Source organism: Lutra lutra, chromosome 12, assembly GCF_902655055.1.
Source record: "Lutra lutra chromosome 12, mLutLut1.2, whole genome shotgun sequence".
Classification (NCBI taxonomy): domain Eukaryota; kingdom Metazoa; phylum Chordata; class Mammalia; order Carnivora; family Mustelidae; genus Lutra; species Lutra lutra.
The window spans coordinates 24,917,066-24,944,197 of record NC_062289.1 but is presented as its reverse complement, the minus strand read 5'-3'; the positions used below and the strand labels follow the sequence as shown (position 1 = coordinate 24,944,197).

The 27,132-nt window shown below is 45.1% G+C and overlaps 2 protein-coding genes, 1 long non-coding RNA gene and 2 other non-coding genes across 7 annotated transcripts in view; 3 read left to right on the top strand and 2 right to left on the bottom strand.

Annotated features, from left to right (window-relative positions):
• ACAA2 (acetyl-CoA acyltransferase 2) overlaps positions 1 to 3,023 on the bottom strand; it is a 28,767-nt gene extending 25,744 nt beyond the window's left edge. The window contains exon 1 of one of the 2 annotated variants that reach the window (XM_047696395.1): positions 2,868 to 3,023. In XM_047696395.1, coding sequence (XP_047552351.1) covers positions 2,868 to 2,883 — 16 coding nt within the window. In that variant the 5' untranslated portion in view covers positions 2,884 to 3,023. Of the gene's footprint in view, positions 1 to 2,732; positions 2,779 to 2,867 lie in introns of those variants that run through there. The other variant, XM_047696394.1, reaches the window with a different exon arrangement.
• Positions 2,578 to 19,874, top strand: LOC125081702 (uncharacterized). Its single transcript, XR_007121777.1, has 5 exons — positions 2,578 to 2,791; positions 6,460 to 6,650; positions 7,438 to 7,570; positions 17,725 to 18,629; positions 19,651 to 19,874. It is a non-coding gene; the product is annotated as an uncharacterized LOC125081702 (long non-coding RNA).
• Positions 3,577 to 3,719, top strand: LOC125082779 (small Cajal body-specific RNA 17). The gene has a single exon (XR_007122096.1). It is a non-coding gene; the product is annotated as a small Cajal body-specific RNA 17 (non-coding RNA).
• On the top strand, positions 3,797 to 3,879 carry LOC125082775 (small Cajal body-specific RNA 18). The gene has a single exon (XR_007122092.1). It is a non-coding gene; the product is annotated as a small Cajal body-specific RNA 18 (non-coding RNA).
• The window catches only part of MYO5B (myosin VB), a 348,888-nt gene continuing 334,635 nt past the window's right edge, over positions 12,880 to 27,132 (bottom strand). For both annotated transcript variants that reach the window (XM_047696392.1, XM_047696393.1), the window contains 6 exons: positions 26,790 to 26,879; positions 24,879 to 25,029; positions 23,267 to 23,552; positions 22,499 to 22,673; positions 19,462 to 19,542; positions 12,880 to 13,236 (listed from right to left, as the gene is read on the bottom strand). In XM_047696392.1, the coding sequence (XP_047552348.1) occupies positions 13,084 to 13,236; positions 19,462 to 19,542; positions 22,499 to 22,673; positions 23,267 to 23,552; positions 24,879 to 25,029; positions 26,790 to 26,879 (936 nt within the window). In that variant the 3' untranslated portion in view covers positions 12,880 to 13,083. The remainder of the gene's footprint in view (positions 13,237 to 19,461; positions 19,543 to 22,498; positions 22,674 to 23,266; positions 23,553 to 24,878; positions 25,030 to 26,789; positions 26,880 to 27,132) is intronic.

The window sequence follows — 27,132 nt, the reverse complement described above, 5'->3', positions numbered from 1 at the left end:
ATGCTCAAGGATATAAAGGAAAGTAAGCTTATAACAAAGGATAGGCCATCTCAGTAAAGAAACAGAAACTGTTAAAAAAAAAAAAATCAAAATGGAAATTCTAAAACTGAAAGGTATCTGAAATAAAAAATCCACTGAATGGGCCTCACAGAAGAATGGAAATGAGAGATTCAGAGACTTTGAACATATGGACCCAGAAGTTTTACAATCTGAAGAAGAGAGAACAAAAAAACATGGGCAGAATCTCAAAGTCTGACAAAGAACAAAGGTAACTCAATGGAGAGAGGGAAGTCTTTTCAGCAAATGGTGCTGGAGCAACTGGACATCCACGTGCAAAAATAAAGTAATAAATTAATTAAAAAATAAAATCTAGATGCAGACCTTAAACCTTTCATGACAATTAATTCAAAATGGCTCACAGACTTAAATGTACAATGCAAAACTATAAAACTTCTACAAGATAATATAGGATAAAATTTAGGTGACCGTGGGCTTGGTGATAACTTTTTAGATTCAACACCGGAAGTTTGATCCATGAATGAAAAAATGTGGAAAGGTGAATGTCATTAAAATTAAAAAATTCTGCTCTGCAAAAGACACATAGAAGGAAATGAAAGGAACAAGCTACCAACTGAGAATATTTAAAACACACTTATTTGATTAATGACTGGTATTCAATATACACAAATGATGCGGTTTTGGAATATAGAAGAGTTTCGGTGGGGTGAGGTCCAGAACCGAGAAGTCTTTGGTGCAAAATGGTGGTTTATTAAAGCATAGGGGACAGGGCTCTGTGCAGAACAGCTGCTGTGCCGGTGTCTTAAGGAGTGGCTGATTGGAGCACCTGGGTGGCTCAGTGGGTTAAGCCTCTGCCTTTGGCTTGGGTCAGGATCTCAGGGTCCTGGGATCTCTGCTGGGCAGGGAGCCTGCTTCGTCCTCTCTCTCTGCCTGCCCCTTTGCCTGTTTGTGATCTCTCTCTCGGTCAAATAAATAAATAAAATCTTAAAAAAAAAAAAAAAAGAGTGGCTGATTATCCCCTTGGGAGTTGTAAGGAAGGAACTGGGAGGTTTCAAAAGAACTTTCATATGCTAAAGAGGACCAACCTACAAGGTACCACAAGTTCAGGTTGTCTTCCCCTCTAGCAAGATATTAATGAGATGACAGTTGGGAGATTCCTGGAACAACATCACACAGGTCCCATCCAGGAGTGGGGGCTGGGAGGAGGTTGCAGGCTGTCGGCGTATGCTTCGTCTTCAGCTAGCCTTCTGCTCCCTCACCACATATACATCTTAAAATTCAACAGAAGAAAACCAACAACCCAGTGAAAAAGTGGGTAAGAAAAAAAGCTTAACACACCCCACGAAAGATGATATAAAGATGGCAAACAGCCGTAAGAAAATATACACAACATCCTACGTCATCGGGGACATACAAATTAAAATAACAACGAGATAGCACAACACAACTATTAGAATAGCTAAAATCCAAAGCACCAACACCACCAAATGCTGGCGAGGATGCAGGGCAAAAGAAACTCGTTGCCGCTAGGAATGCAAAAGACAAGCACTTTGGAAGACAGTTTGGTTGTTCCTTATAAAACTAAAATAAAACCTACCCTATCCACATGATCTAGGAATCACTGTTCCCGTGCATTTATGCAAATGAGCCAGACTCACGTCCACACAACCTGCACACAAATGTTTACAGCAGCTTTATTCTGAACTGCCAAAACTTGTAAGAATCCGAGATGTCATTCAATAGGTGAATGGATGTGGCACAGCCATACAACACATATTCAGTAATAAAAATAAATGACCTGTTAAGTCAAGAAAACACACGGAGGAAGCTTAAATGCATACTGGTAAGTGAAAGAAGCCCATCTAAAAGGGCTACAAACTGTGATTCCAACTATATGCCACCTGCACCTGGAAAGAGCAAAACTATGGAGACAGTATAAAGATCACTGGTTACCAAGGGACTTGCAAGGTGTGCTGATGTGACAGCACAGGAAAAAAAAAATACCACCAGAATGCAAAACAGGAACACTGCCTTCCTGTCTGTCTCAGAGTAAATATCAACTCATTTAATTAGAGCACGGACACACAGCAATCAGAAACTGCTGCTACAGCATCCATTGCAGTTTCTAGATTAATTTGGCAGGCACGCCTAGCTGCCTTGAAAGGATATACAAACAATCCCAAAAAGCGAAACAGCAGTAAGAGAACGATTCCCTGGGTGCAACGGGATGCATGCTAAAAAACAAAACAAAACAAAACAAAAACCCCTGGGGTACTGGTTCTTGTTCCTGAAAATTAAAGTTCTATTGACTGTGACCATTTGTTATGAGACGAGAGTTTATAATTCTTTTTTTAAAAAGGTAGTAACCCTAAATTTATGTACTTAGTGATTGCACTTTCCTAGAGTCAACTTAAAGTAATGGAAGGGAAAGGGAATAAGCTGGTCTTCCAACAGAATGCCACGAAGTATGTGGCGGAGCAGGTCACTGGGGCAGAAATTCCCCGGCGACCCCAAGGAACCGTCAGTGCGTCCCCACAAGATTCTGCATCCCAGACCTGGTTAGAGGCGGGGGCTCCTCTGCGAAGCAGCCCCCAGCCCCAGGCCGCCCGGTGCTTCCGGCGCCGCCCCAGTTTTCCTAACTGCTGCAAAACACCGGGCGCGGGCGGGGTGGTCTGCGCGAAGAAGGGAAATGACCTTCAAGGTCAGAAGCAAACCTTGGTTTCGACCCTCAGCTGGAAACTGCATTGGAGTCGCTGTCGCTAATGCCTTACAAGTACCCGGGGGAATCCTTAGGGTTGGGCTTTCATCAATCCCCCACTCCCGCCAATAGAGACACCACCGATGCTCACCTCTGAGCAGGGCCATGGCTGCGAGCGAGGACGAACGCAGGGCTTCCCCTCCAGCGATGAGGAGGGGCCCCTGCCCACCTCCCCGCCTTAAACCCAAGGGCGGCGACCCGCGAGGCCCCGCCCCCGCCCTTTCACCCACTTCCCGCCTCTCTAGCCAGTCCGTGCTCGTCGCCCCCGGGCGAGACGCCACCCTCCGTGTGGGAACCCCAACCCTGCCAGCAGCCGGGCCTTGCAGAAGAGAGCGTTCCTTGCCAGCGCATTTCCTCCTCACTCTTGGCTTTAAAGACTTTACCTCTCTTTTCCCCAGCGAGACAATGACTTGACTCTGCCCTTGTCCCTCCTGTCCCTGGCCTCCATAACCCGCCCCATAATCCTGTACTGAACGTTCCCTTTCACCCCGCACTGGATCGCCTTAGTCACTGGACCAGGCGTCCCGACACCAAGACGCCTCCCATGTGGAAAGGACTCGAGGGGAGGGGGCGTGGGGCCGGAAGTCGGGTGGGCCGGGCGCGAGGTCGCCGCGAGGGGATTGGCTGAGCCTCTGTCGCAGGCTGCGCGGTGAGGCTGCGCGGAGAGGCCGAGGGCGGTGGGGCCTGAGAGGGACCGGGAGATCCGGCTCCGGGTGGAGGTGGGCACCGGGCGGACGGGCGAACGGGGCGGGGGCGATTGCAGTGCGAGGGAGTGCAGCGAGTGTAGCGAGTGTCGGAAGGCAGGGAGTCCCCAGCGTATCCCGCACATGAGCTCGCAGTATTTTCCTTATATGATCGGGCCCCGTTGCTGGCGGCGCCGCTGGCCTGGAGCCCGAGAGGATTATGAAAACGCGTCAGGCGAAGTGTGGCTGGGGACCGGGGCGGGGAGATGAGGGGCAGCGGGCTAGACTGGAGATGAGGGAGAGTTAGGGAGGCCTCCGCCGCTGTGACTGTGAGCCCTGGTCGATGATGACGTGACCACTGCGCAATCTGAGTTCTAGGAACCAGGTGATGGAGTGTGTGCTGAGAACGGACTGAGACCGGGCGAGCAGCACGGCCGCGGCGGGGGGGCCGGGGGTGGGTGGGGGCGGGCGCGGTGTGTGTGTTGCGGGCGGTTCCTGTGCCTGCGAAGCTGCGGCGGATTACCTCGAGGTTTTCTGTGAGCCCTCAGGGCGTGCCTGCCCTAGACTCCCGCTTTCAGGCTCCTGTAGCCTTCTTGCAAGGTCTAAGTCCATCCTTTTCTTTATGAAAACATTTGAACATACAGAGAAGTGGAAACATTTCTGCAGAGAACACCCATACATCCACCACCTGTATTCTGCAGTTGTTAACGTTTTGGTATATTTGTTATATCACATCTAACCTCAAACTACCTTATTTTCCTAATGCAGAACTTAATACAGTAGTCTATACGCCTCACCCCCGAATGGGGGGAGGGGAGGAAGACATGGTCCCAGACCCCTAGGGGATGCCTGAAACCAGATAGTGCCAAGCCCCGGGTTTTTTTCCTGTATGTACATATCAATGATAAAGTTTATGATTTAGGCACAGTAAGAGATTAATAGCAATAATAAGACAATAATATACCGTAATAAAAGTTATGTGGGGGGCGCCTGGGTGGCTCAGTCAGTTAAGCCTCTGACTCTTGATTTTGGCGCAGGTCATGATCTGGGAGTGGTAAGATGGGGCCCTGGTTCAGGCTCCCATCTAGGGGTGGAACCTGCTTAAGATTCTCTTTCTCTCTTACTCTCTGCACCTGCCCCCGCTTTCTCTTTCTTTCAAAAAAAAAAAAAAAAAAGTTACGTGAACGTGGTCTTTATCTTTCCTTTTTTTTAAAAAAAATTTTTTATGATTTTATTTATTTGAGAGAAAGAGCAAGGGCACAAGCAGAGGGAGGGGCAGAGGGAGAGAGAGAAGCTGACTCCCCGGTGAGCAGGGAGCCCTAGGTGGGACTCCATCCTAGGACCCCTGGGGTCATGACCTGAGTGGAAGGCAGATGCTTAACCAACTGAGGCTCCCAGAAGCCCCAATATTTCTTGTACTGAACATTTTTATAAGGATACGAGGTAATAAAATGCCTATCTGATGAGGTGAAGTGAGGTGAATGCTTTGGTATTGTGACAGAGCCTTAAGGCTACTATTGTCCTGACACCTCAGAAGAATCCTTGGCTTCCCAGACCCTGCTTAGCTGCAGGTGACCTTGGGTAACTGAAATGGAGGAAAAGTGAAATGGCAGATGAAAGGGTTAAGTTATACACTACTCTGGGAACACTTGGCTTGGGTCCTATTAGATATCAATATTTATTTCTGGTTTTTCTTAAGGCAGAATTTACATGTGGCCATACATGAAAATCTTAAATTGGTTGAATTTCACAAGTGTATACACTCTTGTAACCCGTTCTATCATCGGCTATAAAACTATAATTAAAACATGTCCATCATCACAAAAAATCACTTTATTCTGCTTCCTACCTTCTACCTCCTCGTCGCCCATCGTTCTACTTTTCTTGTGATCTACTGCAGTTTGACCCTCAGATTTATTCCTTTTCTCCTTTCTGTCACTTTAAATGGAATGAATGCAGGAAATGGATAGCTGATTTAATATATAGGTAAGCTCTGAGGGTTATTAACTTTTAAAAATATATAAACTACTTTCCCACAATGAGTATGTATAGTCAATAGAATTCTGACTGAGATCAAAGCTTCTCACCTACCAGATGATTTTTTTTACCTGCATCTTCTGGATGATGAACAGGGAGTAATAATAAAAGCTACCATTTTTTGGATACTGTGTGCCCAGCATTGTGCCAGGCCCTTACATATGGTGTTTATAAATTTTATACCCAGGTGTTATAGTAATCCTATAAAATGGAATAATACACAATTCACATATATCAGACAAATCCTGACTGAGGGACAGTCTACAACCCCATGAGATAGGTGGGGTTTTTTTTTCCCCTCTCATTTTATAAATGATGAAGCTTAGCCTCAGAGAAACCAAAGACCTTGCCAAGGCCTCCAATCTAGAAATTGCTGAATTAGAATTTTGAACGTGTGATTCTCAAATGCCCAAGGCCTGCTGTCTTCAGGACTCAGAGGATATGGAAATATAGGAGTGGGGATAGAGAAGCTGACCGGTATCATTAGCTAAGGTCTCTGTTACACAAAATGAAAGGAGGTGAATGTTAAGTGAATCTTCCTTGGAGGAAGAAATAAAAGTACTTGGGAAGAAATCCTGTTAAGGATGACTTTCTGTATTTTCCAGTGTATGGTGGCTTAGGTTCTGAAGATTTATTATTTCCTTTTTTCTGCAGGGGAGGGTGTGTGTGGCGGGAGATGGGGGGGGATAAAGTGGTTTCAGGTAGGTGGAGAGGTGAGGCAATGTGTCAGCAGTAAATGTTCATACTTCCCCAGCCAGAGTTCCTGTGGGAAACAATATGAGTAACTTTTTTTAAATCCTCTCAAGGATGATACAGAGCACGTACTATTCTAGGTGTAGGAATTAAGTTATTACATTACATATAACGGAAACCTTGGACTTGATTTGGGTTTGACAGTAATTCAGTTCTAATATTTTTTTTTGCCATCGTAGTTGCTGTGTTAAAGGCTTATTTTTCCTTTAGGGCTAATTATCAGTTGGGCTGCTTTTGGCTGCAAATAACAGAAGACTTAAAATGGCTTAAACAATAAGGTTTTTTATTGTTTCACATAACAAGAAGCCTCCAAGTATTACCGTGTCATCAAGTATCCAGGCTTTTGGTTGCTAAAGCTGTAGGCATCATGTCTGCACGAAACCATGTTCAAATGGGGGAAGGTGGGTATTTATTGATGTGGTTTGGAGTGGTGGGGTGGTGGGGTTCAGAGCCCATGGCCAAGAAAGAATTCTTGAGATGTCTTTGGAGTGAAAAGATGGTTTTATCAAAGCACGAGGATGGGACCCATGGGCAGAAAGAGCCGCTCTGCGGTGTGAGAAGGGACTGTATATGAGGTTTTCTATCCTGTGGACGGGAGGGTGATGTTAGGGAGATTGAGTCTATAGGTTTCTAGAGATTGCTTTTTTCTTATAAATCCTTAAGACAGTTGCAGACTGTTGGAGACTCATATCCTGCCGACTGTGATCTCTATCATTTAACCATTTGTTTTCCCCTTTCCTTTATTGGAGGGCAGCCAGGAGTGCCTGGGGAATGTCACATTTAGGGGTGTGGAGGGGTCGGGTTCTCTCTGGAAGTAGGGACAATTCTTTGGATGATATAATCCTATCTAGGAGGAGGCAGATCCAAGCTAGACTAGCTTGGCTGCTGGTGAGGCTGCGTTCACTCCTATTGGCTGGGAGAGGCTGGGTTGGAATCAAGTGATTTGCCCGTGGTCTTGTCTCTATACTTAGACAAAACTATCAAGTGGTCTTCAGTCAAATGTTGTCTCATTTCATCATAGGCACAGAGCAGCCTTGCCTGATGTTGGTGTCTTGTGAGATTGGGCCCCAGGGGGGGACACCCTGGCCTGGCTGGGAGGGCCAGTCCAGCTTCTCATACCACCGGGCCTCACCCTAAGTGCCAGACCAGGTCCCTGATGTTGGGCTTCTTTGCTCTCTCAACTCTAAGTAGTTAAGTGTGTCTTGTATGAAATTTGACTCTTCGTGGACACCTTGATGGTAAGCCTAGACCTCTCTGGGTGTGAGGGGGAAGGGTTTCCTGAAGAGTGACCTTATTCTTCCATCAGCCACCCAGAAGAGAGGTGAGTCCATCCTTAGGTAGGAGGTTGGGTTTTATTATTTTTTTAAGGTTTTTGAGAGAGAGAGAGAGCGCCCGTGTGTGCATGAGCAAGAGGGAGGGGCAGAGGGAGCAGCTGACTCCCTGCTGAGCAGGGAGCCCAATGAGGGGCTCCAGCCCAGGACCCTGAGATCATCACCTGAGCCCAAGGCAGATGCCCAGCTGACTGAGCCACCCAGGCACTCCATGGAGGTTGGTAACTTTTAGAGGTAACTTTTTTTTTTTTTTTAGAGGCAACTTTTCTCTGACCAGTATTTCTGTATCATGAAGTGTTTCATGGTGGTTCCTAGTGACAAGTGTTTAAGGGCACCGTCCCTGGAGAAACCTTAACCTATACCTACTGGTGGGGCAGCTGACCTAGGTTTCAAATATTTCCAGGTGATTTTGGTGTGTGCTCTTGTAGGTAAGAAACAGCCTACCCGTGTTTCTGTATATATGTTTAGTTTCTGGGCTCTCTATTCTGTTCCAGGGGATAACTGGTCTGTACCATTTCTACACATCTCACATCTTAATTACTAAAGTTTTATATTAAGTCTTGGTACTTGTTGGGAAAGTTTTCCCTTTAAGGAATGTCTTCCTTATCGTTGGGTCTTGGCACTTCCCTATCAATATTAGAATAAGTTTGTCGATTTCCCCCACAAAAATACTGTTGAGATTTTTTTTGGTTGTGTAGATCAACTTGGAGACAACCGACCACAGTTTTGTGGTATTTAAGTCTTCTTATCCGCAAACGTGATATAATTTCTCCAGGCTGTCAATGTTTCACTTATGTTATAAACTCCATACAGATCTTGTAAATATTTTCCCACTTTTTTTTTTACACATATGCAAAGTTATACATGTGACTGAGTCTGCCCCTAGGCTGTGTCCTGTGCCATTGATCTACTCATCTTTTCCTCTTCCAAACTACTGTGTTTGAACTCTGTGGCTCTGAGGCAATTGCTCAATAAGTCTTGTTATTTTACAGGGAAAGTTGCTCCCCACCCCCTACCTACAGGCAGAAGTTTGCCAACCCCTGGTTTAAGTGATCATGATCCATGTTTGAATGTAGGCCCCTAGAATCAAATTTCTCAAGCAGGCATTAAAAATAAGATTTTCAGCTGGTATATAGCTGCAGAGTTTTAAATTTCATTTAGATTTGGCACACCACTTTCTTCAAAAGTATTTATTTCCACAAATTTTTATCCACAGCTGAATATTATAGTAACTAATACAAGCATCTTTTTCTATAAACAAAGGTGTACTTTACAGATTTGTTCAAAATGAAAAAATATTTTTATCAGTAGTATTTCTTCTTACAATGTTAGATTTACTCCTGCCTATGATGTGAACCCTCTTCGGAGAAGCAGTCTTTCATCTAAATAATGGTTGCCGGCAAAACGTTATATCCAAATCTGGGTTATTCTGATATAGTATCATCTTAGAAAGTAGCTTAAAATCATTTGATTGATTGCTTTATTAGAATTAGAAATTTCTTTAGGAAAACCAATATTTAGTATCAACCTAATAAGAGGAAAGAACAGTCCTATATTTGTCATTGCCATTAACCTCTAATTTTTCTATACCCCCTAATTCTCTAATTATGGCACGAATGTGTGCAAAAAAAATTAATTTTGGCTATTCGGCTCATGCAGCAAATTAATTTGAGAAACTGCCTAGGAATACTCTAGGAAGAAAAAGGACAGGGACCTGCCCCCATGCTGTCACACTGTAGTGACTGTCCAGTCCCCTAGGCAGGAGACAAGTGCTTCAATTCTGGATATCTCTGCTGCCTAGAAGGAGGTCAAATGTATGACAACCGTTTCCTATATTGTAGGCAGAAGAAATGAATTCTAATTTGTTTCCTATAATCTTGATGCCTACGAGTGGTGAATTGATGGTAGCAGGGTTAAATTTTTCCTAAGTGTTCCAAGTTCCTAGGTTTCTCTTTTGTCTTGTTTTTACAAAAGCCTGAAAATTTTGAGTATAGGAAAATCAAGGGAAGGAGCTCCTACGGACATGCCCCATGGAAAGCAGAGAAACAACCTACATAAAGTTTGGGTCTCATCTGCTGTTCAGATGCCACAGGGCCAACTGCAGCTGTGAAGACCCAGGGAGAACGCATAGAGGGAGCACGCTTCCCAGCTCCAGCAACAGTGACTAATCTGCAGTACTACCAGCAAACAGAGGTCCCCCGTGATACTGAAAACACAGGCTGTTTATAAATATTTGATTCTTAAATAATCGTTAAAATGCTCTTAATGTTTCAAGAGACAAAGGAAAACACCATGATGTCGAACATTAAAATTCTTCCCTCTGCAACTCTTGTTTCCGAGAAATAATTGACAAGTCAGTTATCTTAGTAACTGCCCAAGGCACGTGGTGAGAGAGAGTGTCGACTAAATTTTAAATAAAAAGGAGAGACAGGTATCCAGTGCGGACTGAGGTCAGACCTTGGTGTTGAATTAAGTTACATGAAGTCATTGATTTCATGAGGTCGGAAAATGTTTAGCTTTAAAAAAGCAAATAAAAATGCTAGTAAGTGATTAAAGTTTCTCTAAAGGTGCTTCTTTTCAGTCTCCAAGTGTTAAGTTAAACAGGAATGACCCAAGCATTAACCAGTTGCTGTTATTTCTCTGTTGTTAGTACTCTATTAAGTACAGCTCCAGTGGAATGCCCCTCTCTCCTGGAAAAGGACTATTCATACTCCCCCTCCCCCCTCCGCTGCCACATTTATTCTAATTGCCAAGATTTTATTGAATGAGTCCTTAGCACCTATGATTAATAGTGACAGCAGTAGTGACCCATGGAGATGGAGAGAGTGAGGGTATAAGACACAATGTAAGGACAGCAAAGCCGTTGCATTTATAGAATAGTCTGCTTTTCAGGCTCCTCAACACTCTAAACAAGGACATTTGGGGTTATCTTGAAGATGAAGGTCAGTCCTTATATGAAGGCTTAGTTTTAAACTAAAGTGCAACATCAAGCAAATTATACTTAATAAATGACTTTAAAAAGAGGTAGCCACAGACCCACAGACTGGCCTTCCCAAGGAATTCACTGTGTGAGCTGAGGGGGGTGCACTGTGGGTTTCAGAGGACATAGCTGTACCCGCCAAAGGGGGGACAGGCACAGCTCTGCGGATACCTGAGAGCGGCCCGCCATGGTTTCCGTGGACGTGTCATGCTGGGGTTGTAGATTTGGACAGGATGCTCCAGAATCTGCCCAGGCATTGGGCCTTGTGCCCCAGCAGGCCCAAGAATGGTGGAGCAAGTGGAGCCAAATGGACACAGGACCATTCGGGTCTTGGGGTGTGCGGTGTTTCCAGGAGCTTTTGGAGTTGGCTGGCTGATGGACAGGTGGTGCTTGCGTGTGTGTGTAAGTGTGTGTGTGTGTGTGTGCATGTGTGCGCATAGGGGATGTTCTACCTGCCATTCATGGGGTAATCTTGATGTCATATAGAGGCTCTTCTCAGTTTTGCAAATACCATCTGTTCTGGTCATGGGAGCAACATACTGTTATCTATTAGAAATATGGAAAAAAGGGGCGCCTGGGTGGCTCAGTGGGTTAAAGCCTCTGCCTCCGGCTCAGGTCATGGTCCCAGGGTCCTGGGATTGAGCCCCATATCGGGCTCTCTGCTCAGCGGAGAGCCTGCTTCCTCCTCTCTCTCTCTGCCTGCCTCTCTGACTACTTGTGATCTCTGTCTGTCAAATAAATAAATAAAATCTTAAAAAAATACGGAAAAAAAAATCACCAAAAAGTGGGTGTAGAGAATATGCAGGGTTTTCTAATTGAATGCCTACTGTTGAAGAGGCAAGGAAAAAACCTATAAAAGCAGCGAACATAAAATCGGCTGTCATATTTCACTGAAAACTGTTTTAATCCTTTTTTCAAAGCAGAGGTATTTGCCATGTTTATGTGGTAAATTTAAAAATTGTTGAAAACGGGCGCCTGGGTGGCTCAGTTGGTTAAGCATTGGCCTTTGGCTCAGGTCATGATCCCAGGGTCCTGGGATGGAGCCCCACATCGGGCTCCCTCCTCCATGGGAGTCTGCTTCTCCCTCTCCATCTGCTGTTCCCCCTGCTTGTGCTCTCTAATAAATGAATAAAATCTTTAAAAAAAAAATAAAAAATGTTCAAAATAACCTGAAAAGGGAGTGTTGACCTAAGCTACTCTCACTCTTTAAAAAGAACATACACTTATACACACATACAAACCCGAAAAGACTTTTGGATGATAATAATCCCTGAACTGAATATTTAGAAAAGTTTTTTCAAATAATCGGATTCTCAAGTTCATTTTCCTTTACTGTTTCTGGTTACCTGGAATTATAGTGCATTATATGATGTTCTTATTGGAAGTTTTATGGCATTAAGGGATTACAGGCTTTCATACTGACTTGTTTGGTTTTTTTATCTGTAAATAAAACCAAAGTTGGTATTCTTTTCTAATATTTATTTTTTTTTAAAGATTTTATTTATTTATTTGACAGAGAGAGATCACAAGTAGACAGAGAGGCAGGCAGAGAGAGAGAGAGAGAGAGAGAGGGAAGCAGGCTCCCTGCCGAGCAGAGAGCCCGATGTGGGACTCGATCCTAGGACCCTGAGATCATGACCTGAGCCAAAGGCAGCGGCTTAACCCACTGAGCCACTCAGGCGCCCCTCTAATATTTAGATTACGTAGATTTTTGTGAAAGTCTTGTGGACTCAGGAAGCACATGGACTAGCACTGGAAACAAAGACTGTCTTTCCATGTTGCTCACACTTTAAGTTTGGGACTGGAGCATTTTAAGCAGGACTCTTCCATAAACCCAAGACTATGCAAAAAGGGTTTAAGCATACGTGGGACAGAGTCTTCTAATTTTGCTTTAGAAACCTGTCCTCAGAATGTTTGGAGGTTAGTTATACCACTGTCTCTGCATCACCAGGCTTTCAGAATACTTTTGAAAAACTTCTCAGAAGGCCCAAGCCCTGTATTTTTGTTCTCCAAACATCTCCCCACAAACTCATTTGCACTGGTGGTTTGTAGACCTCAGGAGATGGCCCCACTGTGCAACAGCTTCATGTTATTAGTACCATTATTTGTTCTAAGTCCTTTGAAGGCAACTTACATGGCATATTTTTCATATTATTTTACTTTGGGCACCCTCCAGTTATATGCAAAGATCAAAACTGGGCAGTTTCCATTTTAAAGACTGACACCTTTTATATGGGCCATGGGGGCTGCTGGGTGGCAGGAGAGGATTTTAACATGTATTTGCTTACACTGAAATCATATACTTAAAAAAAAAAAATCTTCCATACTTCAAGTGTTTTTATTCTGAGCAGTACGTACAAAAAAATAATGCCAAATGTGTCTTATTCCGTATTGTTCAGCACTCTGTACGGGCTCTCAGTCTTTTACAGATTTAACAGACCCCTCACTTCACCATATATAAGAGGCTTCCTTCTTGCCCTCACTGGAAATGGAGCCACGGGCGGGGGCGGGGGCTGTGCCTTGTCAGACCTCGCTGAGGAACTCCAGGTTCAGATAGGCCGGGATGTGGATTGAGTCCATGGTCAGCGAGGATGGGTTGAATGGAAACAAGACGGGAAACATGTGCTTGGAGTCTAACAGCAGCTGCTGAGGGTCATTCCGCTCTTGTAGCTGTGCCTGTGAGGGAGACGACAACCACATGAAAGGCCACCCCCAAAAGAGCTGGTTTAGAGAAACTCACAAAAGTGAAGTAGCGTGTATTATGGAAATATTTGTTAAGACAATTAGGGTGGGCTTTGGGAGAACATGGCCTCCCTGTCCCTGTGGCATTTGGCAGGGAGAGGAGCCCTGGTTTCAGCCTGTTGGAATCCAGATGACCTTAAGCTCTCCCCAAATTCTGGCAGTCTTTAAAATAAATTTTCCAGCTAAAGGAGAATAGAAAAATACATTTCAGGTGCAAATCGTGTGGAGAGGTACTATAGTGAAGGGGTTAAGACCACGGGCTCTGGAGGCAGACAGCCTGAGCTCTGATCTGGTGGGCAAATTCCTGAACCTATCTATGCCTTAGTTTCCTCATCTGTAAACCAGAATGGGGAGAGTGACATCACACAAAATGGCAGAGTGAAAGCACTGGGCCTCAGTCCCTCCATTGAAGCAGCCACTGAGCTGGAAAAAGCAACTGCTCTCAAATATGTTGGAACTCTGGAACCTGATTAGACACTTAGGACCAGCAGGAGCTGAAGAAGGGGGAGGTTGCTTATCTCTGCTAAGGGAGCAGTCTATGTGAACTGGCTGCTAACCCAAGTCTCCAGCCCCTGTGCAGCTGAGGGACAGAGGCCCACACTCTGGGAGAAGCCGGCCGGTGCAGCAGGCCAGGCAGTGGGACCTCATCCTCCAAAATCTGAGCTCCTGCCCTTCGTCTCATGTTCCCTGATGGATGGGCACAGATGCCTGCCTTGATTTCACCTCCTCTTGGGATACAGTGGCTTCCTCCAGTGGCATCAAGTGGAAGATTTAAAGGGACACAACCCTCCTTTCCCCCCCCCACCTAATTTGGACCCAAACATTTTAGGAAAAGTATAATAACTCAAATGAAACTTTTCAGTTCACTAAAGGGGTTCAACAGCAGACTTGAGCAGGCAGAAGAAATGATCAGTGAACTTGAAGATAAGGCAATTGAAATTATCCAGTTTGAGGAACAGATAAATAAAATGGATAAAAGTAAACAGAACGTGGGACCTGTGGGACACCAGAAAGCATACCAACATATACCTCATAGTAGTCCCAGAAGAGGAAAAGAGAAAAGGGCAGCAAAATATTGAAGACATAATGGCCGAAAACATCCAAAATCTAATGAAAGACATACACCTGTTCCCCCTCCCCAAGACTCTCAACTCCAAGCAGGAAAAAAAAAAAAATCCAAATGGGATAAAAAACATTGACACTGAGACACATTATAGTCAGATCATCAAAGCCCAACAACAAAGAGGGACTCTTGAAAACAGCGAGAGAGAAAGGACTCCTCACTTACAAGGTATCCTCAAGATTACGAACAGATTTTTCATCAGAAACCACAGAGACCAGAAGGCATGGGGTAACCTATTTAAAGTCCTAAAAGAAACTCTTAACCAAAAACTCTATACCCAGCAAAACTATCCTTCAGGAATAAAGGAGAAGTTAAGTCACTTCCACATCGACAAGAAAGTCCTGCAGGGGCGCCTGAGTGGCTCAGTCGTTAAGTGTCTGCCTTCAGCTTGAGTCATGATCTCTGGATCCTGGGATTAAGTCCCGCATAGGGCTCCTTGCTCAGTGGGAAGCCTGCCTCTCCCTCTGCCCCTGCTTATGTTCCCTCTCTCGCTGTGTCTCTGTCAAATAAAACGAAAATAAAATCATAAAAAGTCCTGCAGGCTGACACAGAAGGACACTAGACAGTAACTTGAGGCTGTAGGAAGAAATAAAGAACACAGCCAGCATTGTACTTCTGCTTATAGCTCCTTCTTACATAATTTACGCAGATGCAGAAAACAGTTAAGCATTTCTGTTAGTGGGAGCATCATGTACAGCAGATGTGGCAGCAACAACATAGTGGCAGAGAGAGGGATAGAGGTATGTATGTAGCAGAACATGTGTATTATTGACCTAAGTCGGGATTATTTAAATTAGGTGGTTTCAAGTTTAAGATGTTAGTTGTGATCAGCAGGGTGATAAAAAAGTACACAAAAAAGGAAAGTAGGGAATCACAGTGGTACACTACAAAAACTAAAAACACACAAAGGCAGTAATGAGTAACACAAAACATAGAAGGCATACAGAAAACAAGTGGTTCCCTAGCAGAGGTGATGAATGATAAAGAGTTAACTAGGGTAAAGCAGAGAATGGTCTCTGGCACTAGGTGAGTCCCGTGTGGGTGGCTAACGCTCCTTTGTTCCTTCTGTTGGTTCATATCCCATCAACCTCTGAACCAGGAACCCAGGTGGAGACAACCTTACATGAAGGCCACGGAGACCAGTTAGCTATGAGTGTTGCCCAGAGGAAAATCAATACATCCCGATCTTTTAAAAATATAGGCCATCACCTACTAGCTTAAGCTATCAAAATTTTTTTCCTCCTTAGGAAAACTCACCACTAGGCAGTGGTAACATTTGGTATGTTGTAACTTTCTAGAAGTTTCATCATTATCCTGTATTAGCCAAGACCAACAAGAGATCCTATATGAACTCATTAAGCCTTTGCATGTCACAGGTGACTATTACTCATAATAGCTTTGTGTTTCTAAAGCCTTCAAGTGGGGCTGAGGTTAGTAAATAATGCAGGATCATTTGAAAAGTGCTGGGAAACAGATTTTTAGAACAAAATCTGTGTGAGCATAGGACTGTGAGTCGATTCTATAGTGGCTGTGGAATGCATAAAGGTGAACCTGGATAATGAATGGAAAACTCTTTAAATTTCCAGTTGTCAAGTAAAAAACCTCCATGTGTTTGGTATCACATGAAAGGTGGGCCAAAATTTTGTATATATGTATATGTATGTGTGTGTGTGTGTGTGTGTATATATATATATATATTTAGAGGGAGGGAAGGAAGGAGGGAATTGTGTATGTGGGGGGAGGTAGGGGGGAGAGAATCTCAAGCGGACTCAGTGCTGAGCATGGAGCCTATGTGGGGCTTGATCTCACGACCCTGAGACCATGCCCAGAGTTGAAATCAAGAATCAGATGTTCAACACACTGAGCCACCCACATGCCCTGGGCCAAAATTTTGAAGTAATTTTAACAGTTTGAAAAAGTAGCTTGAAATAATGGGAACAGTTTAGCAGAAGAAAGGACATTTAGAGACACATAAGCAACCACTGTTACTAATTTAAGATACCAAATGGTGGCTCTGTTGAGAACCTAACAGAATGGTCTCTCCAGGACCACTGAAGTCCAAAAGTGAATTCAGCTTGCTGCATTTATTATTACAAACCCGGGCACACAGCCTATAAAGGTGTACATAAAATGTGAAAGGGCAAAAGGCTCTTAAAAATTGTTTTGTAGCACTTAAATGTCCTTTTATTTCTCAACCTCAGATAGATCAGCAGGCTCTACTCTTTAAAGGGTTTGAAGAAATTGTAAGGGATTGAGAGGAGGGTATAAAAATGGAGAAAAGTTAATACCTGTATTATTTATAATTCAGCAGCAAAAGGTGCGCATACTTATTTAAAATTAACAAGGTAGTCATCTCATAGGCATTATCCTGTGAATCCTTCTGTGAGTTTGAGAATCCCCTCAAATTTACGTTTTTAAAGGTCAGCACGTTCTGCCCATATCACCCAAGCAAATGGTTTGCTTTAAGGAACAAATAGTATTTATCCCACATTAGATGTGTGCAAGTACAGGAAGTTGGCACAAATCATTCCACCCTTTCCTCTGTATAGCCTCTGTCTAGGGAGAAACAGACCATAAAACTACAGCTGGCAAAACAAAACAAAAAAACAAAAACAAAAAACAGAAACCCCACCCCAAAACCAAACCAAAACAAACAGAAAAAAACAGGAAAAAAAAAAAAAAAAGAAAAACACCAGGCAGAATTTTTTGATAGCGTCACCAGCCACTGAGAGTGGTGGCTGAAGCAACTCAGAACCTGATTCTGGCTCTGCAGAGACTACCTGACCAACCTCTGCTACCTTTTTTCTCCTCTGCCCTTAATTCAATGCCAAAGTCTGATGTGGCAAAAATTCTTTGACCTTTGGCTTGACTTCCAACTTGTCTTTTAAACAGTGCCACTGTCAACTCAGCAGCGGTTCCAATTCTCCCTCTGATGTGTGTACTAGTATTTAAAACCAAATAAGACTTTTCTGAACTTGTACTTTGATTCGTGTAAATTATCAGTGCTCCACAAAAATCCGTGGGGACTCAGAGAACCCGGTGGCTTCTCTTTGTCATCGAAAGGCTTCCTCTACTTTCAGTAGCAGACTGCGGCTGTGTCTGGAATGGATCTTTTCAATCAGCACCCCACCTTCTCGAGATATCTGTGGTGCTCCCTCTCTGCCTGCTTTCCCTGTGCTCCGCATGTCACTGCGTTGCCTTTAGAAGAACGGCCTTCCACCTGACTTGGCGTCCTTCTTTTGACCTTCATCCTCTGGTTTCACCTTAGACACAAGGCTGAAATGTTCATTTGTCCTTAGACACGGCTGACTTTCTCAATCTCTGGATCTCTGCGTGGCCATGGTGTAAGGCGCTCTGAAGAGAAATCCCAAGACTACACCAGAGGGAAGAGCGTCTCCTACCCCATGTATTCTCCAGGTTTTTGAGCATCTTTTTGATAAAGCCTCGCTTCAATTCCCTTTTTCCTGCCTCCTCTGCTCACTTTTGTCCATTTCTCTTGATCCTGGTTTCGTATGCTGGGATCACAGTGCATTGGCTGGCCAAGGAGGCATTGAGGAAGTGTTGTATCTCCTCAAGGTGTTCCCCACAGTGGGTAATGGGAGAAACGGTCACCGTCCTTCTGAGTCATCGGGATGTGGCTACAGTCACACTTACAATTCTACTATTGCTACAGCATTCGGGGCCTGGAAAATTTCCTCCCATGTGTTGTTACGACATTACAGTTAACTCCTGCAAGGTCTCCCAATTAATGGGGGACATTTGTGATCCACTAAACATCACCAAGATATCCACTGATCTATTTGAGAAATTTGGTAGTTGGGGACCTTAATCTACTCACAATTTGGAGCTATAACTTGTTTCACGTTTCTCCTCTCGCACGTGCTGACGCATGTGCCATTTGCCGGCCATCGTGCCCCCTGGAACCATACCGTAAGCCCCTGGACCGACTCCTGGATTGATTCTAACTGCCTCACCGCCCACCGCCCCATTTCAGCAGGAAGCAGCCCGAGTGGTCACGGCTCCCGCCCCCGACAGGAGTCCTTACTGTTCCGGGGGCAGGAGGAGGGAGGATCAGGCGGGGCTAGGTAGGGAGAGAGAGAAAGGGGGCTATGTGATCAGGCTCACAGAAATCCCAAAAAAGTGGAGGTGTGGGGAAACCAGAGAGAAGAGGACAGACCGGATCACCCTCCCCTAAGCATGTGAGGTGGGTGGTGTCTCTACGATAATCACCTGTGACCAACAAAGAATAACCAGGTCCTAAAAAGGAAGGAAGCCGTGGAAGGTGTTATCAATAGAGATGTTAAAAGGATTTAAGTTCCCTGGTTAGCTTTCTAGAAAAGACAAACCCTAAAGGCCCTCATTGGCAACCCTGTTAGGACCCCTCTCACTCTTGAGAGCTTTTTCTGTATCTTCACTTAATAAACTTCTATCACTTTAGTAAAAAACAAATAATTTTTTTTTTCTTTAAGGCATTCAGCCAAATCACCTAAAGCTCAGCTTTAGGAAGCTCATCTTAAAAAGAAAAAAAAAAAATCCCACAATCTCAAGACAGATTTAAATAATCACTTCCCTAATACATTTTCTTTTCTTTAAAGCATATACCTAAGGGCAAATGTTATGAGTCTTAGAGGCAAGACTGAGAGCTCAAATTGTTTTCTTAAAATAATATTTCTTAGTTTAGTTCATGGGTGGGGTTGATATTCTGCTGACTTTTTAATTCCACTTGGCGCTCTAATTCAGTGATGTGCTAGTGGCAAATATGACATCTAAAATCCAAGCAGAGATTATAAAAGTTCAGTCTTTTGTGTATACAGCTAAGTTATTTATGGGTGATACAGTTAGTACTTACCCAAATGGAAAGCCTTAGGATGTAAGGTCTTTTGGCTTAGAATATAACCAGTGATTTATTAATACAGAGAAGCAAAGTTAAACTCTAAATTTTGATTTCCTTTATTAGTTTTAGGTGAGAGCTTTATAAAATTGATCCTAGTTTTGGACCAGGACTTTATAAAATTGATTAATGTTTTAAAACTCACCTGGATTGTTCGTATAAAGGCCACGGTCACCCGTTCTTCAAATTCATTCAGGGGAGTATAAAGGTTTAAAATTTTGACAATCTGTTGGAATAAAAACAAAAGCTTAGCACAGACCTAAAGGAACATATGACAACTTTTGGATTTCAAAGAATATAGGACACTCACAAGAGTATACTATTCTTTACATAGGACCCATACCTTGCAGCGGGAGTGAAATTGAGGAGGAGCCTACAATTTGTAAACTACAGACCAGAGGCTTCGTCTTGTAGACCTGAGCCCTCTTACTCCTGTCTCCATCACGCCTCCCTACCCCCACTCCTGGCTTAAAAGATAATGGTTCTAAACAGTGTGGAGATTCCTCAAGAAATTAAAAGTGGAGCTTCCCTATGACCCTGCAATTGCACTACTGGGTATTTACCCCAAAGATACAGATGTAGTGAAAAGGGCCATCTGTACCCCAGTGTTTATAGTAGCAATGGCCACGGTTGCCAAACTGTGGAAAGAACCAAGATGCCCTTCAACGGACGAATGGATAAGGAAGATGTGGTCCATATGCACTATGGAGTATTATGCCTCCATCAGAAAGGATGAATACCCAACTTTTGTAGCAACATGGACGGGACTGGAAGAGATTATGCTGAGTGAAATAAGTCAAGCAGAGAGAGTCAATTATCATATGGTTTCAGTTATTTGTGGAGCATAACAACATGGAGGACAAGGGGAAATGGAGAGGAGAAGGGAGCTGAGGGAAATTGGAAGGGGAGGTGAACCATGAGAGACTATGGACTCTGAAAAACAACCTGAGGGTTTTGAAGGGGTGGGGGGTGGGAGGTTGGGGGAACCAGGTGGTGGGTATTAGAGAGGGCACGGACTGCATGGAGCACTGGGTGTGGTACAAAAACAATGAATACTGTTACACTGAAAAGAAATAAAAAATTAAAAAAAAAAAAAGATAATGGTTCTAGGAAACCTGCCTGAAACTCTCAGCCTCTTACCTACTAGTCATTTAAAGATTTCTTAAAGAGTACTGGAGATCTTACCTTAGATAATGAAAAGTGTTGTTTTTACCACACCTCCCTACCTCCTCCCACCCCCCAAATCACTTAATAAAAGGAACAATTTTTCCTAATTGAACAGAGAGGATAATCTTCTGTCTGCCTGCCGACTGTTGGGTGGAAGTAGCCTGCTCAAATGCAAAGTGAGGCCAGCTGAACTCTAGAAGTAAACTTCGGAAAGCAAAATATATTTAAAAGGGGGATAAAGTTGGCAAACTTGCAGTACGTCTATAGAAAGAAGCAGTTCTCTGAAGAGTTTGTCATTTCATCTTATAGTGGTTAGTGGGGAGGTATGGAAAGGTATATTTACAACACCGAGTTTGGATTTTGTTCTTTAGGTGCTCGACAGGGAGAAGAAGGTGTATGATCTAACTTAGAAAGTCGGATTTGGGGGCGCCTGGCTGGCTCAGTGATTAAGTGTCTGCTTTCGGTTCAGGTCATGGTCCTGGGATCAGGTCCTGCATCAGGGTCTCTGCTCATCAGGGAAACTGCTTCTTCCTCTCCCTCTGCCCTTCCCCCTGCTTGTGCTTTCTGTTAAATAACTAAATAAATAAATAAAAACTTTAAAAGAAAAAAAGAAGAAGAAAGCAAGCCCGATTTCCTTGTGCTGGCCCATTTCTAAACAGGCGTACTCATGGTGGAGGCAAGCCATCCCAGGTGTGGGCAGGATTTATCTTCTGACAGTCTGGTCACATCTCTGCAACTGAGTCCTAGTAGGAATACAGTTTGCTGGGGGAGGGCAGGGAGGAGAGGCACATTCTAATGCCTCTAGCTTCTCAATGACTGTTTAAAACAATGTCAATGGCTTCTTTTTTTTTTTTTTTTTTAAGATTTTATTTATTTGTCAGAGAGAGATCACAAGTAGGCAGAGAGAGAGGAAGAAGTAGGTTTCCTACTGGCTCATCCCAGGACCCTGAGATAATGACCTGAGTGGAAGGCAGAGGCTTAACCCACTGAGCCACCCAGGCACCACAATGTCAATGGATTCTAAGTGAAAACATGGCCACAATGAAAGTATATTCGGCTCAGGTCATGATCCCAGCGTCCTGGGATCGAGTCCCACATCGGGCTCCTTGCTTGGCGGGGAGCCTGCTTCTCCCTCTGCCTCTGCCTGCCATTCTGTCTGCCTGTGCTCGCTCTCTCTCACTCTCTCTGACCAAAAAAAAAAAAAAAAAAAAAAAAAAAAAAATCTTTAAAAAAAAAGAAAATGATTTATTTAATGCCAAAGGCATGATGATGCCCATTTCTGAACAAAATTTTAAAATTTCTAGTTAGAAACATTCTAGAATTGATTATGTTTAAAAAATGTTTCTACCTTAAAAACAAACCAACCTGGGGCACCTGCGAGGCTCAGTCAGTTAAGTGCCTGCCTTTGGCTCAGGTCATAATCCCAGGGTCCTGGGATCGAGCCCTGCATCAGGCTCTCTGCTCATCTGCTTCCTCCTCTCTCTCTGCCTATATGATCTCTATCTGTCAAATAAATAAATAAAATCTTAAAAAAAAAAAAAAAAACCAACCAGGTGTGCCTGGGTGGCTTAGTCGGTTAAACATCTGACTCTTGGTTTCGGCTCAGGTCATGACCTCAGGGTCGTGAGATCGAGCCCCATGTGGGGCTCTGCATGGAGCCTGTTTCAGATTCTCTTTCCCTCGCTGCCTCTGCCCTTTCCCCTCCCCTTAACCGCTCCTGTGCGTGTGCACTCTCTCTAAAAACAAAAACAAAAATACATTTTTACTCAAGCTTAATGTTTTTTGTGTTTACTACCTTATCTTTCTATGTGAGCAAAGGGGCCCAGAATGTTACCGGGGGAATGGTGGCATCTTGTCCCAGAGACCAAGGCGGTCTTTGGTTCCCCCAGGAACATTCCGTCTGCGACAGCTTCTATTGTGTCACTGGCGGCTAGGAAGGCTGTGCTTATATCCCCCAACACAGAGAAGCCTTTCCCTTGGACTGGGAGGCGGGCCGGCTGGCTGCCGGGGCATACCTGCTGGGTGCTGAGAGAGGTGCACAGGGAGCAGATGGCCTCTGCGTCCTCCAGGGTTTTCTTCTTTAGCTGCAGGAGCTGGGCTGCTTGGATCAGGGGTTCCATGGTCTGGACGGCTCCGCTCTGGTGAAGGTTCCTTCCCCGCAGCCACTCTTCAAGCTGGCTTATGTTGTACCTTAGACACAGGTCAAAGGGAGCCGAGTTAGTCCAGACTCCTAAGGCCCGGGGGCGAGCACACCTGGCATGCCTGCGGTACCACCCAGCTACAAACAGTGGGATCATTCTCTTCACCCTCACCAGCTCACACGGAGCAAATCTTGAAGAGCACTTTGCTGAATGAATACAGCGACGAATGGGTGTTTAAAGTCAAGCAAAGCTGAGGGACATGAAGTGTCTGTGTATTTGATCTACTGAACTGAAGCGATTGGTACTTCACCTTCACAAACATAGTTAGTTCTACGTGGGCCTTCTCGAGTCTCTAACCTCGCCGAGGTTTCCCCCTGACCTACCCACACTGTCTTTACAGTCTTTAGAGTGCGTCAACATCGTTAAAGCTCTGAACTCATTTGTTTCCCAGGTTACCGTCTCGGTGTGGAATTCCACCAACAAACGAGCAGGTGATGGAACTGTGTCTCGCACTGACTGTGACAAGGACCGGCAGCTAGGTCTGGATGTCACTGTCAGAGACAAAGGCCCCGGGCTCCGACTCCAGCCTGCGGGGGAGGGCCCCTCCGGCCAGGAGGCTCGGGCAAGGCGCCCCGCTCCTACCTGAGCTGCATGCCAGTGCTCCACGAGCAGACGTCTTTCCGCAGCAGCAGGTTGTTGAGGGTCACGGCGTTGATCATGTAGAACAGCTGCTTGAACACCTGCAGGATGATCTCAGGGTCCAAGCCCTGGTCTCGCATGACCGTGTGGAAGGAAGTCATCTGGCGGATGACGGCTTCCAGGCAGTAGGAGTTGTCCCCATCCACCATGCTGGAGGAGCGCTTCCGGTAGCCAGTTGGCTTCACACCAGAGAGACCCTGAATACTCTCATTTTCCAACATGGCGGAGACTGAAAGAAAAGCATGGTTGGAGAAGCTGGCATGTTCCCCACGAAAGATCTGTTCTTGGACCACTAAGATCATTCAGCACCTTGGGCTTTGGCGATGGCACCATCCACCGGCATACATTGTTGATGGGCTCAGAAACTCACAGCATTGAGCATCGGATTGCTAATGTGTTGGAATCTATACGGAATGAGGTTTGCCTATAGAAATCTTGGACCAAATTTGTGCTTAAATTCATTAGTGATGGGACAAAGATAATGGGCACGTACCAACTCAGTTCTGTACTGGTTTCTGCGCTAAGTACAAAGTTTGAGAATTGAGCATCTTGGGTATAGTACCGGCCCAGCCCTTGACTTGGCCTTGGACCCTGAGATCATCCTACTCGTTTTCAAAAAGCTCTTTTCCATGAGGCACTGACCATATAAATCTCAGGTTAGCTGGTCTTATTACACTTTCTACCCAGTGTTTAACATGTGTCTGGGGCTTTATACTCGGTATTTCTTTCCATCTCCCAACAACCCATTTCCTGGTGACAAAACTGAGGCACACGAAAGTTAAAATTACTTGCCCAAGGTCACACCACTAGGAGTCAGCAGGGCCAGGATTTGAACCCAGGTGTGTCCAACTCCAGAATTGTTGCTATTAGCCATCACACGATTTGGAATCACAAAGCACCCCCAGTGTTCTCTACGCCCTGTGCCTCATAAGAAGTTTCTCAGGAATAACAATGTGGAATGACCCTTATGCTACATAAGGTTCTGGATGGCATGGAGTGCTCTGTCCAACTTGGAATCTACATACAACCTATCTGTAAGAACCCAGGGGAAAGCTTTACAACACAGTCACAAGGGACAATTTCCTCCCCAGCCTTCTTGGAGCATCCTGAGTGATGTGTGGATGTGTCATTCCTGACTCAAAAAACAACAGGCCTCTCATGTTTCAATTCTGATTTATTGCTAAGTGCCCAAGTCTACTGCTTTGGACAGAGTGTTCTGTAAGTACTTACTGTATGAGTACTTGCCACTGTGTTTCTTCATGTGCACCTGCTTAATGCTTTTATTTTTTTCATGAATAAAGTACACATATGGGCATGAGGATTATATTTTTTACTCTATATGCATTGATAACCTTTTGGATTTATACTTATTACCTATGGAAGACTTCATAGCTCTTTCTGAGCACACAGCACACACCTCCTTGCTGCCTTCAGTGGGAAGGTTCTAGTTTTCTGGAAGCCACACCTAAGGTACAGGCTTCCCTGACAGCAGGCGGTGTTCACCATCGTTTCTGACCCCACAGTGAGTGCTGGAGATCTGCTGCTGCCAGCTTACCTATCATAGGCTGCAACACACCCTCGGCGATTTTAATGAGCTGCTGGTAGATCTGAATGGAAAGGTCACTCAGCACCTGGCGGTATTCGGTGAGGTCAAAGTTCTTAAGACAGTGCTCATTCTGCTTGGGTGTATTCTGAGTCATGAAGCCCTGCAGAGAGAAAGGGCATTTGAAGGAGGCTGGGCGGTCTGCCAGGGCTCAGCAGGACTTCCCGGTCTCCCTCTCATCCTTGACACCCTATCTGTGGAGTTCCACCAGCCTCTGTTAACATGATGGTCCACAAGAGCCTGTCAGTTCCTTGAGGCCTCAGTGGGGGGCCCTTGAATCTGAAGGTAGAGCAAAACCTCAGCATGATAGAGAAGTCGGAACTGTTGGAATTAAAAGGCCCAAATCACTTAGTCCACATCTTGAGGTGATTTCCCTGCAGCAGCGGACCCAGCTTGGTAGCAGGTCCAGGGAAAGAGGCATCCGACCTGAGTCTCTGTCCATCTCTCCTAACAGGCCAGGATGCCTTACAGTGTGAAATGCACAGCCACAGAAGGAGTACGGCCGGGTCAGATGATGCTTTTATAATGGGAAATTTTACATGGATGCTATTGTTGGATATCAGAATTAATACACAAACGGAAATGATCTCACAGCTACAGCACCTTGTCCCCTTAGCTTTCTACACGAACAAGAGGAAATAACATTGTCGAGAGTTGCTAGTATCGAGAGGAGTCGGGGGACCCAACAGCCCTTTGTATTCAGGCCGAGATACACCAAGGGCAGCCAGAAAGATCAAGTCTTCCAAAGAGTGACCATCCCCAGCAAAGTCTCTCAAACCAGGTCCCATTACAAAGCATTTTTAAATAAAAACTAAAAAGCAGGTGAAAGAAGGAATCACTGTGACAGCTAAGATACATATTTTTCTCCATCTTTATTTACACTACACCGATCTGGCTATACTGTGCTTCGGGTCTTATGCCCCTGCCAATATATTATTTTGAATAAAAATGAAAAAGGAAGGGCAGAAAGGAAAAGTGGAGGCACCCTCCCACCCCCGGCCAGGGGCCTGGGAGTGGTGTCTGGGGTGAGGTGGAATTTTTACTGGAGAAGCCAGAGTGAGGACATGGCCTAGGTCACCGAGCTATGGGGCTAAATGCAGAGTGTGGGCACAGTTCTTCCAGGGACCAGTATTGGGAATGGTGGGTTCCAGACGAAGCTGGGCTCTCGAGGGCCAGAGCAAGATAGGAAATAATGCAATCAGTTGGGCTGCAGGTCAAGGAATCAAATTTGGTTAGAAGTAAGAAGCTGGGCCTCCAGGTCAAGGTGTAAAAATGTGGTCTCATCACATTGTGCCCCTTCTCGGCGTCTGCCTTAAAATGGACAAACTACCGGTTGGCTTAAAAGACAGTCTCACTCATCAGATAACTGACCGGGCTTTCTTCCGGCGTTCAAGGAAACAGGGCTCTTCCACGGATGCTTCCGAAATTTAAGGTCACAAGGTTCTCCCTGGAGAGTCCAAGGGGTTCTCAGATAAAGGATGGGTCACGTAAACTCATTTCCCCACCATTCTACTTATTTGATTCCAGGTGCTTTCTGGGGCTACTGGGATCCTCAAGGCCACCTAGAGGACAGGTGTGCTGTGGCCTGCCTATCCCTGAGTCTAGCTACCAGGTAGAGGAAGGTGTGCCCTGAGCCCGAGGTCCCAGAGGGCGCCGGACAGACCTGACATGCTCTCCTCAGGGTAGAACCGCATTTGGACAGAGCAGGGCTGCCCTCCATGACAACCCAGTCTCTGAGCTGACATCTGCTCTGAAGCAGGACACACATTGCTCTGTCCAAGGAAGCGAGAGCCTGGCAGGGGATCTGGAGTGCTTTAATGGTTTTTGAGTGCCCTTTAGGCGTTGGGTTATCTCAGCACGCACCTCATCCCCGCTGTACTGCTTCAAGCAGTGAAGGAGGCGGCAGGTGTTGGATAACCAGAATGATGTCATCTCGAAGTCCTCGTTGTGCTTCTGTGGAAAGAAAAAGACATCCCTCGTTAGTAGGGGCTCCCATCTGGTTAAACACTCACCTGCAACCTGTCTTTCCAGGTTTCTAGAATTACTCAGCATGCCCCAAGCAGACACGATGGCCCATCATGAAGAGGAGATCCACTGTCCAGGGGCTGTGTTACCATTCCTCCACTGCTGGGAGGGGCACAGAGGCCCCCACCCTGGTTTCCTGAGCAGTGGTGCACCCCTGTGTAGCCCTGGGCTGTATGCTGAG